Source organism: Glycine max, chromosome 17 (assembly GCF_000004515.6).
Source record: "Glycine max cultivar Williams 82 chromosome 17, Glycine_max_v4.0, whole genome shotgun sequence".
NCBI classification, from domain to species: domain Eukaryota; kingdom Viridiplantae; phylum Streptophyta; class Magnoliopsida; order Fabales; family Fabaceae; genus Glycine; species Glycine max.
This window is the reverse complement of record NC_038253.2, coordinates 6,736,553-6,749,591: the sequence shown is the minus strand read 5'-3', so window position 1 is coordinate 6,749,591 and position 13,039 is coordinate 6,736,553. Positions and strand designations below refer to the sequence as shown.

Below are 13,039 nucleotides of genomic sequence, written 5' to 3'. Positions count from 1 at the left end.
CTTACGTAGGGGAATTTGTTTATTATTACTCTAAAGTAGTTTATTTCTTAAATTAACGTAATCAAGTCAGGGTACGAAACTGTCAGTTTATTTACAGTTTTAATAATTACATTTTCTGCCATTAAGTAGTTAAGCGGAAGAGTTTTCAGTTCAACTCAATAAGAACAAAAACACTAAACGACAACTTCAGTGTTTTTTTTATTACATTCAAACAAAAGTTACTGCAGTTTGTAGTAGATATATATTCCAACGTAATTGCTTCAGTTTATATTCCTATTCGAATTAATTGCGTGCCTAACTAAAATGCTACACTATTTATTTAGTACAAAATCCAACAGAGAGGAATAAAACAAGAAGAATCCATAATGCAACATGCATCACATAACATAACTCTTGGTTAAGTTTTTTTTTTCTTTTTCCCGTGTTTAATTATCCCAGTGTCTGTCTACAGAGTCCTTTGTTGTTAGAGAGGTAAAAGATAAACTTGGAAAATGCAACCCCACCTATCCGTGGCCTGGGTCTATTTTGTGTGCTGGTGCTAGTTTTGATGGTGTGGTGTAGTGTGGTGGGAGCATAAAATTTAAATCACTATTATTCTCTCTCTCTCTCTCTCTCTCTCTCTCTCTCTCTCTCTGGTTAGGACCAGTAGAAGTTGTTTTGTTTATAATTTGAAAACGTCAAGGCAGCCAACAAAACGAGGGGGGGTTGTTGTTGTTCTTCTTCTGTTTTGTATGGACATGAAGGGATATTCAGTTTCCTGGACAAAACAACATCAGAAAGAGCTATTTTTTGCAGCTCATCACACAACAAGACAACACCAATGCATACAAGCAAATCATGATGCCACAGAAGAAACAAGCTCACAGCAACAAAATCAATATTCCCTGAAATTGGCTCTTTCTTCCACTTCCCAAAATACTATGCTACATGCTTTTGTTGCTTTGCTGCTACTTGTTACTTCAATTGGCACAGCATTCTCTCACCCCACCATTGCCTCCAATTCTTCTTCAACTTTGCCAGCAGCACTCTCTCACTTCCATGCTAATAACAACACATTGAGACCTTCTGCAGTGTTGCAAAAGTTGAGGAGAATCAGAGCTCATCTCAACAAGAGCAACAAGCCTGCTGTTAAAACAATTAAGGCATTTTTCCTTTGCTTTGCTTTTACAACCTGTGACAATGACACACCACTGCATTTTCCTTCTCCCTGATTCACTGATCTATGTTTTTCTGTTCCTTTTTCTTGCAGAGTCCAGATGGGGATTTGATTGATTGTGTTTTGTCTCATCAGCAACCTGCTTTTGACCATCCTCAACTCAAAGGGCAAAGACCATTGGTAATTAATTAATTTCATCCATCTCGTTGCCAAGGAAAATAAATGGCTTTGCTTTGCATTTCAGATATTACCACATTCCTCTGAATAGTGGAATTCCAATGTAGCCACTACCCATCTTTTAGTGTAAAGGTTTTATTTTGAGGATTGAATTTTATTTGAGAGACTGAGAAAGTAAGAGGCTTAAGGTTTACAGGATCCACCAGAAAGGCCAAAGGGTCACACTCACACCAATGGAGAAACAGTCATAGAGAGCTTTCAGCTTTGGACTGATTCTGGTGAAGCATGCCCAGAAGGAACTGTTCCAATCAGAAGAACAACTGAACAAGATTTTCTACGAGCAAGCTCCGTTAGAAGATTTGGAAGAAAACCAAGAAATGTACGGAGGGACTCCACAGGCACTGGTCATGAGGTCAGTGCTTACAAATGTAATTTGTTGAATGTAGAACAAATTGAACTTTCATTTTCCAATTCAATCTTTACCCTACTATTGTTTCCATTCCTCACAATGCATTCATTGGAAAGGAAAATCTCTGCTCTTATCTTTTTTTCAGCATTCTGTGTATTCATTTCCATTCTTTTCCTTGTCAGAAAGAAAAGAATAACCCTGCTTTTTCCTAATCCATCAAAAATTTTCAACATGAATTGCAAAAACATAAGATATTGAAGGGACACTACTTAGAAAAGTTTGCCTCCTATGTGCACCAAAAAGTAACATCGAAATCATTACTCCCTTTGTATCCCCTACAAAATTTTCCAGCAGGAGCTAAAAAAATCGAAATAAATATTTGAATAAATAAAAGGCCTAAGAACACTGTAGGAAAAAATCATTCCCATGCATGCATATGTGTATGTTTACTGTTAATTTTGATTTTTGGCACACATCATGTTGCAGCATGCAGTTGTTTCTGTAAATGGAGATCAATACTATGGAGCAAAAGCAAGCATAAACGTGTGGACGCCTAGCGTAACCGATCCATACGAATTCAGTTTGTCACAGATATGGGTTATTGCTGGATCGTTTGGTAATGATCTGAATACCATAGAAGCTGGATGGCAGGCATGTTCATATACACTTGGCCACAAAATCACATTCATCCATTTTTTTTAGTACTAAATGTTGTGAAGGTGTTGAAGAAAGTACTAGGATTAAATTTCTCTTTGTGATTTGCTTTAGTTTTTAGTCCATCAATTTCTAGCTAAATAACAAGCATACTTTCCTTCAGGTAAGTCCTGAGCTATATGGAGACAACTATCCTAGGTTCTTCACTTATTGGACAGTAAGTAGTGCATCTGTCTCTTTCTTCTTCCTTTGGTTTCCTTGTACCCTCTTTTCTTTCACATCTTAACAATATATGCTGTTTGATAGACGGATGCATATCAAGCAACAGGATGCTACAACTTACTATGTTCAGGATTTGTCCAAACCAACAACAGGATAGCAATAGGGGCTGCAATCTCACCAAGATCCATCTACAATGGCAGACAATTTGATATTGGATTAATGGTTTGGAAGGTGAGTCTTTTTCTTTTTTTTCCCAAAGCAATTCAACACCTAAAGTCAACCAAAAAGAAAACACCAATTAAGGAGAAAATAGAGTCCTTTAACACAAAAGGCTCAATGGCTTGGAAGGTGATTTGTTGTTAATTTGAGCTTTTATGCTTTCCAAACCTTTATTTGCTATTTTTCACAACTTGTTTACATTGACAAAGTAAGGTTAAACATGCATAATCCAATTAAGAATTAAGAAAATCGTATCTAAGTGAAGCAATAATTCGTTTACTTTTTTTTTTTTTTGAATTTTTCTGCATGTTATTGATATTCAAATGGAAGATTCCCTTGCTTTCCTAGTACGAGTGTCCTTCATGGGGTCGACTCTAGCTGAGCCTTTTTCCTTTCCTTCCTTTATTAAAGCAATATTTCACGGTTCACGCTTTTCTTTTTTTATTTTGGTTTTGCTCTAACTGGCATCTCGAGCCTAGATAAGATAAGAAGGAAAAAAAATTGTCTTGCCGCTTATTTTTCTCAGTTTCATTCTCCTCCAATAATATCATTGATAATGGTAATCACTAATCAACCACTTTATCATAGTACTAAGACATGCATTAATTAATTAGCCCAGAAGGGGAAAAAACTTTGGTGTTTGCATTTATGCAAACACATTAATGTAGCTTAGACAGTTGGACTCAAGCTGTAACATACTAACATGTTGGTTGAATAGATGTGTAAATTCTCTGTCTTTGATTTCTACAAATAAAAAAAAATTAACATGTGGTATTTCCTTTTGCTTTAATTATTCTTAGATACCATACCATAACGAAATTCTATGTGTATAGGACCCAAAGCATGGACATTGGTGGCTGGAGTTTGGGTCGGGGCTTCTAGTTGGGTACTGGCCAGCATACTTGTTTAGTCACTTGAGAAACCATGCAAGCATGGTGCAATTTGGAGGGGAAATTGTGAATTCTCGTTCAAGGGGCTACCACACTGGCACTCAAATGGGTAGTGGCCATTTTTCAGGAGAAGGGTTTAGAAAAGCAGCATATTTTAGAAACTTACAAGTTGTTGATTGGGACAATAACTTGCTTCCTCTATCAAATATTCACCAGTTGGCTGACCATTCCAATTGCTATGACATAAGGATGGGATCAAACAGTGTTTGGGGAACTTACTTTTATTATGGAGGTCCTGGAAGGAATGTGAGATGCCCATGAATTATATATATATATATATATATAATATTGACTCCTATTAATTATACAGGCTTCTCTGTTATAAATATATATATATATATATATACATTTTTTTTATTTTCTCCCTTTTTTTAAAAATTTTCTTTTGGGGATTTTGCTTTCATCAAAAGCTTCGCATGGTTTGGCTATATTTGATAATTTTGGTTTTGGCTAACAGGTTAGAGACAGTTTGTTCTGATAATAGAGATGATGTAAATCTACGAAAAATATGTTGTCAATTTATAGCATTAAATCGAGGGGTTTTGTGTTTCTTCAATTCCTATTTCTTTCCCCGTTTCAATTCAAATTAAGAAACTTGAAACTTGCGGATGGTGTAGTTGACTTTATTTAGTCAATGATCCTGTAATGCATCTTGTCTTGCCTAGATGGAACCACAATTTTCCATGCTTCCTAAACAAAATCCAGTGTAAGTTATATATTTTACTGCTAATTAAGTGCTAATCCATCCGTTATATATGGTTTTGCATGTGGGGGGAACTACAAAGAAGCAAGTAACAAACAAATTTCGAAGACTAAATGCGTTGAACCTTCTATATCTTCTCTGCTATAGTATTATTAAGCAAATTACAACCTAATAATGAACCTTCTATATCTTCTTGGTAAATAAAAAGAGAATAATTTAATGTGTATGTAGTGGCCGCAATTAATTTTGAATACAGCGAAACCCAAGACCAACTAATGGTGAACAATCGTTTTCCCTACCAAGCTTGTGTTTTTCCACGAGTAAACTTGAAGAAGAAAAAAAAGGCTTAAATACTACATATTGGGAAATACAATACAATGCATAATAAAACATTTTTCTTGTTTGAATTTTGAGTCCTCGGCGATAATCTAGGTAACAAAATCCAGTTTCTTATAGAACCACGCAAAATAAAAATACTAAATAACACCTTTTTCAAGCCAAATTCCTTGAAAGCTAACAGTCAATGTCATAACTGCATCTCATTTTATTAAATCTTAGACCATCCGAAACTAGACAAAAAAGAAAAAAGAAGGGAGCACATGGGTCTTTAGAAAATAAGTTGCTGGTGTTACTAGCATAGCATATTATTAGGCATTAGCATCCTAGTGGCTAGTGTCCTAATGGATGTTGGTGGCATTGTGAAGTGACACAAGATATGGATCTTTTCAAAAGAATAATAATAATAATAATAGTAGAGTATATATTTAGAAGGGTAGAATTGTAAGCCAATAACTGACGCTTCCTTGCGTGACAACAAAGCGATCCCCACCACATTCGATTAAAGAATAAAGGACAGTGATGGTCTACACAGGACTCCAGAGGCGTATGATAGAAGAGTGTATGTATACAAGGAAATGGAAGAATAGTTTTTATTAGTGGCTTGGGATTATGCTGGCTCAAACTGGAAATGCTTATGAAAAGATGATTCGCATATGAAGCAAGAGACCAAACAAGAGCACTTTCTTGTAGGATGTAATGTCAGCAAACGCAACACTATAGCAAGCAACAAGAGCTACTTTCTTTATTTCTTAGAGGGAAAGTATGTATACAACGAAAAACTAGTAATACTATAATAGTACATGTCATATTCAAAATTGTGCGGCAGTGGCAGTGTACCTTTCCGTACAGTTATGTTTCTGGATTATAAAAAAATAAATACAGTGTAGTTATCAAAAGAATAAAAAATTTAGTTTAATCTTTAAATGCATACAAAAATGTGACAATTAGTCATGTGTAAAAAAATGTGACAATTATTCGTGTGTGTAATTTTATGATAAATCTTGAATTTTATAATTTAATATGAAATTAATTCTTAAAAATTTTGATCATTTAATATTATAATTTAATAATTAAATAATCTCATAAACTTAACATAAAAATTAAATTATTGTATTTTTATACATGAACTAAATCAGAATTTCATTCTTTCTGTATTATATGTGAGTAAAGCATGAACATTTTATTACCTTCGTCACTTCCATTCTCTGTGGTTCTCGTAGGCATTTATCCAATAAGTGGATATTAATAAGATAAGATTTGTTCTGGATCCATTTTGAGCCTAAACAAGTGGTTCAAAACCCACAGTAACTGCTTGACCATTTTATCTGTAATTTACCATTATATAAGACATTTTATGTCTATGGGAATATTTTTATGATTCAAATTACGTATAAAAAAATTATTTATCTCTTTTACTACTCAGTGTTGAAGTGTCTAGTCTATGAAAGTATTTTGTAGGATTTTCTTCTCACTAAAAGTCTTAGTTGCTGGATGAAGTCCTCCATGCCACTTGAAGTGTCCACCATGTTCAAAAGTACCAAAATTTCTCCAAACTAATTAATCAGCGTTTCCTTTTTAAATCAAGCATAAACACGCTTCGGTTGTCTAAAGCAATAATGGTATTTACGCTATGTATACTTGAGGTACAGCTTCATTAGGATAGAGAAAAATACAATCTAAAACACACAAGGTGGGGGTACACCCCAACTACCACAGTTCCTAGCGAAGAAAAGTAAACGTCAGCTACGATAAGGGAGACATGTCCGGAGGAGAGCTAACCAAGACAGTCACATTACAACGTATAAATATATAATTATTAACATAAAAGCAAAAATCTTTAATTAATTAATTAAAAGAAACATAATTAGCTTTCTGGAAATTAATATTAGTTAACGGAATACTATCATTTATTTAGTTATTGTAGTAATTGTATTTATATTTATAAATTTTGGAAGAAACTAAAAATGTAACAAAGATAGTTTGAAGTGACATGGAAATGCCTTATAGAGACAAGTGCATCATGCATGTTTGATATAGGTGTGGCGCGATTACTTTAGAGTGGTCCTTACTTCTTAACTTTGGACACTCGTTAGTATTAAGATTTTTTCATCAAAAAATTATAAATACTAACATGAAGGTTGACATATATTAATTAAATACCAAATACTAACCGATAAGTCATTTGTCTGAATGGATATTGCGTACTAATAACATAATTAAAAAAATACCAAATAATAATTAGCCAAATACTTAATTAAAAAATAAAAGTATAAAATAGTAATTAATATTTTTTAAAAAGTAATTGGTCTATGAAGTGGCCCATTAATCACAGACTTAAACCCGTATAACTAATGGTTTAAAGGAATTGTCCGTAAACCCAAGCCCATAAATAACTAGTTCTATTAAGAAGTCACGATGGTTATTGGTGATTAATGAAGTAGTATATGCTATAAATTTAATTTTCAATAATAACCTTATCATCTAACTATTATGTGATTGATGCTTTATTTCACAAGTTTTGTAGATTGAAGCTTATAATTTAAATGAAATCGATGTTCAATTATTTTAATTTTTATTTTGACAGATAATTTCATTATTAATATACAAGAGAAATAAAGAAAATAAACTATATACAAAGTTTGTGTAGAATGGAGGGCGTAAAGTAATGGCTAGTGGGCACATATTGCTACATTTTCGTCGAGTTTTTTTTTCTTCCATAAAACAATATCACCTTCTTCTTTTTTTCCATCATAAGTATATAAGAGATTTAAAAAGTTTCTTTAAAGCAGGCCTTGCTATGTTTTGCATATATCAGCCCAATAAGTATGGGTATCCATTGACCTAATTAGCAGCAAGATCAGGGCTATTGCTTAGTGCACCTCCTTTATGGCTTCCAGAACGCACCTCTTTTTCGGCTTCCAAGTGACCAATCCGGAAGGTAAAAAACATTCTAGAAAGAATACAGGAAGTAACAGCCCAACACTAGCCTTTCCTGGCTAGATTCCAACCGAAAGCATAAGCAGACCCACAGTTTTGCTGAATAGAGAGCTGCTATTCTCACCTCACAATTGTTATTCTCACTACCCACATGAGTGCCTTTTTTATTCCAAAAATGTCCTTCCCACAGATTCCGTTGGCAACATATATTCCACCCCTAGAAGACATAAAATCACGAGTTAGTGGTGGTATGAGGCAGCACATTCTAGTGTTTTCATATTTACTAAATTTCTTAAAAGAATAATTTTTTTTCTATTGGTTATTATGATGGTGACATGATATCAACTTCTCAAGAGAATATTGCTTGAATGTCCCCATAATCTTAAATTCATTTGAATAAGTGAAGTTATGTTGCTTGCTGTTTGAAGAAAAATAATTATGGATGTTATCAAAGGTAGCAAAATATTACTTAATATTTATTACTGTCAACTTGTATATGTAAGTAATGATTATATTGAGTAGGATTATATGGAGTTTAAAAACATTAACTAATAAAAAAAATGTATTAACAAAAACATTAGATATATTAAACGTTAAAAATTTACAATAACAAAAATTATAAATTAAGTACAAACATTAACTTAAAAAAAATTAAAACATTAACTAAAAAATAATTATTAATATCAGGAAAAAAATGATTAACATGAATAAATTTTGAGAAAATAACAATTGCACAACAGAACTACAATAAACAAAATAACTTCTCGTTAGACACAATAATAAAAATAAGGTGAGAGAAGGAGAAAGAAGAGGTAAGAAGACGGAGAATGAGGTGCAGCGGACGGTGAAACGGAAGAGAGAGCGGTATAGGGAAACCATGAAAGGGCCATTCCTGTCTTTTCACAATATTTTCAAAAGATTAGAGGTGTAAATAACAATCCTCTCCTGAATAACTATAACCCCTTTCTTACAACCCTATCGGTTATACCATCTAATGCGACTAATAAACTACATGTCATCTTTCTCAATATTTACAGACAATAAATCATTTTATGCCACCGATTCTAATAAAAATGGAAAATGTTTTTCTATACTTCAGGAACTTTGACACATTATCTCAGTTAGGGCAGTCAAATTTATATGATCTAAGCCTAAAGTGAATTTGAAGATAAGACTTTTTTAAGGTGGAAAATTACTTACTAAATTATTATGATAAAATTGATTTGATTTTTTTTTTCAATTGATAGTAAAGTTGATCATTTTATCTTTTTAATACATTATTTCTTTTAAGTGATATTTACATATTTTTAATTTTGAAAAGTTTCGTCTTTTAAAAAGCTTATTTCATAGTTAAAAAGTAAGATTTTTGACAATCTTTCATACACATTATCTATATAATATTAAAGAATTTAACTCAATTAATTGAGTAGGATGTCTATATAATATTAAAGAATTTAACTCAGTTAATTGAGTCTGAATAATCTCATCTTTGTTATGAAATAATAAATTAATTAATTTTGAATGTATTTTTTACTTCGATAAATAATAATCTCATTTTCCGTCAATATTTAGAAAAATTTTATTCCCATGGAATAAAATTCCTTTTATGACTAAAAATATACATATACTTTCTTTTTACTCATTATCATACTTTCCTATTAATAATTTCTTCATCTATATTATCTAATTTTTGTCATTCAACAAAGATTCCATTAAAAAAAAATATTTTAAGTATAATCTCATGTGTCAATTTTTATTTATCATGAATCTCATGAATTTTAAAGGAATACTGAGAGAAATTTTATCATAAGAACATGAGATATAATAAAATATTTTAAGTATAATTTGTTTGACATTTGTTGATTTTATAATAAAGTTATTTATTTTATGAAGAAAAGAAAACATCTTTAACATAATAAAAATATTTTAGTAATTATAATATATATTTACAAGAAAAAATAATTTAATCAAATATATGTCTTAATTATTCTCAGAAATATAAAAAAATATTCCTAACTAATTTTTTAATCAATCATTGCTCTGCTGCTTATTCTAACATTATGCATTGCATTGCTCTGCTGCTTATTCCGAAACTCTGAAACTATCTCATTAATTTCTATTTGTCTCAAGTAATTTATTCATCGTGCCTGTTATATATGACCTGTGACCAACTATATGACTAGAAAATATCAGCGAAGATCCTGCCAGAAGAATTAAAAGCTAAAAAAACTTCAACTCACCCGTGGATTGTTCATAAATTCGGTGAAGGAAACTGGATCCAACAGACACATGCATAGCAACTCATAATGTCTAATACTATGGAATGTATTGGTTTAACCCAAATAGGGATCACTTTTGTCATTAGACCTTGAAAGGAAAGGACCAATATTTGCTTTTGGTAACGGTGTGTGTTTGTGTAAAGAGCCACAGTGGATTTTGGAGGAGCTTGCTACGGCAACAAATATATATCAAAAGAAACAACCCAAGAGTCTATTTATGATTATAATTCCAGAAAAGCAACCGTGTAAATAAAAAATAGTTGCATAGAACTGACAAGGCATGATCAAGCACAAAAAGTAATGGAAATGATAGACAGACCATTTTTTGTGATCCAACACAAATACCACCTTACTTCCTAAATGCACGCATCGTTCAAATTATGAACAATGACATCTTTGAAAGGAGACGAAATAGCAATCCTTCACTTTCAAAAGATTATTACTTATGCACAGAAAATTTGGATATTCAGAAGAAAATAAAAAAGGAGAAGTACTGGGAGAACTAAATAACTAGCCTCTCTTTACAAAATGTTAATCAAACTCGATATACATCTAAGAAACAAGAATACCTTTATAAAATAACATGTCAACGTATCACACTTTTTTTACATCACACTTGTTGAACACCACTTGGACACATATCAAATGCCCTTCCATAGTGTCACAATTAAAAAATATATAATATTTTTTTTCTCAAACAACTACGACATAGTTTAGATACCTTTTCAACATAGTTTAAACAGGAGTCAAGAGAATGAGGTGACACTTACTCTCGGTTATAAAGAATAAACACTTCTTAAACATTTCTATCATTAAAAAATATAACAAAAAAAATTAAATTATATGATAAGTATTGTTAGGCTCACTCATAGCACTTTTTTGTGAGACTCATTTTTATAAGAGTTAATTAATTGTTTTAACGTTTAAGAGATATGATTTATCCTCTAATGTTAGGATTTTATTTTATTTTTTGTAAAGGCCACATTGTGAAATCATATATCTCTCTTAATACTCTATCTATAAGGTATGAAGGTCATTATTCATACGAAATAACACTTATTATTATATACACGTGGTGTTCCAACATTCTATATCTTAAACATTAGCTGTATTTCGGTGTTGTGTCCGTATTAGAGTTGGTACTTCATAGGTATTGGATTCACCATGTACAATATTTATTATTACACTGAACATATCTTCTCTCAATATGAATTCTCTAGTGTTCCAATAATCTGCAACCTTTTGGTGAGAAATATATTTATCCTTATGTGTAGTTATAGGAATTACAGTATAATCAGCCTTCCATGTCATTTGACTCGCTGGTGAAGCTTAATTACCAAGTTTGCTCGCTGAAATCTCTGGGTTATCCATGATATGACTCTTATATCCCACTGGAAAAATCCTCAGTAAAAATGGAGGTTAGGATTATACTTTACTTCTGTCACTATAGAAAGTTGGATGCAAAATAATATAAATTTTAATGTTGGAAAACTTTAAGGCCAAGTATTTCCATCAAACTATTGTGTTTGTCTATTATCTCCCTCTCATTACGACAAAGTATATTTAACTTTGATTTCGAGATCTAAGAGAGTATTAAATTGAAGTATTTGTTGGTTGAATTGAAAGGAGAATTTTAACTGTTAAAAATTATTTTTAGATGGAGTGGAGAGCCTTAGCCCATGCCCACATGTTCAATCAATAATTATGGTTAGTGTCAGACATAGAATTTAAGGCTTAAATAAGACGAGTTTGCTTGGTCGCTACTGAAAGTCACTCATCCCTCCACACAACTATGATGATGATAATTTGATAGCTAGATTTTATTCTTAATCCGTGGACAAGAGATAAGAATTAACAGTTCATCACCCTATGATGCTATGACACATGACCCCGACCCTGTAATTTATTTTGGTCTCTCTTTATCGGAATGTTTTCTAAGGATAAAATGTTTCCCTTTTGGACCATACATATTGCATGTGAAAATTGACTCTCATCAGCGGCCATACCTTATATGGTTGTAGTAGTGAGCATCTAAATTTCTCTATGCTCAAGCAAAAATGATAGTAACTTAAATCTGAGTATTGTACGTGGTTTTGTTTTTTTTTACGTGTCACGGAAAGAAAAATAAAATCTAAAGTATATATTACTTGGTAATCTTTCATTGTCATTTTCATTATTTGATGGAAGCTCGTCGTATATGTAATTTGTTTTTTTTTTCTTTGTAAAGCAATAGATGAAAGATCCCATATATATCTTGTACGAGGCGGGGCCAGACAGCCAGTGTCTGCGCATTAGTCTACATGTGCAGCTGGTGAGCCCCATTAAAATGCCACCCTTTGATCAAGGAGAAAAAAAAATTATATACTCTTGAAATACAGCGCCCACCCCATATAGAATAATACTGAGTGATACAAAATTGGAAAAAACCTATTTGAGGCTAAAAGAAAGGAAGAGATGCAGCACAAACACTTTGCATTTGGCCTGTGTGATGACATGATGGTAATGAGTTGTCAACTATTTAAAGCAAAGCCAGTTGCTAACTTGCTATACAGTGTAATTGGAAGGGTTATATTCGGAAAGTGGGCTTGTGATTGGTCATTGCTTGCCCATAAGCGTTGTTCTAGACTAGAATGCAATGCAGAATGCTCCCACACTTCTTCACATGGTGCGGGCCTATAGTTAGTTGAACGAAAGACAAGCCAACTCACTTCTTTTTCCACAATCAGCAACAATCATAATGGAAGCAAAAGAGGGCTCAAAAAGTACCTAATGATAGTCCACCTTCCTGCATGCTGAACCTGACATATATATCCCACTTTTACTCTTTGGCTTTCAGAGTTACACGACACACTATTGCCCTCTTTTGAAGAATTGATGGGAACAACCTCTTATGGAAGCCCCCCACCCCATTTGATTTTATACCATATATGGATATATGAATGTAGCCCCCCCTCACATACATAAGAAGTGTAATTAAGAAGAAATGGAATCGTG

The 13,039-nt window shown here is 32.5% G+C and overlaps 1 protein-coding gene across 1 annotated transcript; it reads left to right on the top strand.

The window, feature by feature from the left end:
- The first annotated feature begins 359 nt into the window (after nucleotides 1–359).
- On the top strand, nucleotides 360–4,343 carry LOC100820129 (uncharacterized). Its single transcript, XM_006600566.4, has 7 exons — nucleotides 360–1,142; nucleotides 1,250–1,336; nucleotides 1,530–1,745; nucleotides 2,229–2,393; nucleotides 2,560–2,613; nucleotides 2,703–2,849; nucleotides 3,671–4,343. The coding sequence occupies exons 1-7, from the start codon at nucleotides 732–734 to the stop codon at nucleotides 4,046–4,048; spliced, it is 1,458 nt and encodes a 485-aa protein (XP_006600629.1). The 5' UTR covers nucleotides 360–731; the 3' UTR covers nucleotides 4,049–4,343.
- The last annotated feature ends 8,696 nt before the right edge of the window (nucleotides 4,344–13,039 follow it).

Coding starts and splice junctions, on each gene's coding strand:
- LOC100820129 (XM_006600566.4), top strand. CDS start 732: ATGGACATGAAGGGATATTCAGTTTCCTGGACAAAACAACATCAGAAA. Junction 1,337..1,529: donor TCAAAGGGCAAAGACCATTG/GTAATTAATTAA, acceptor TAAGGTTTACAG/GATCCACCAGAAAGGCCAAA. Junction 2,614..2,702: donor GGTTCTTCACTTATTGGACA/GTAAGTAGTGCA, acceptor GCTGTTTGATAG/ACGGATGCATATCAAGCAAC.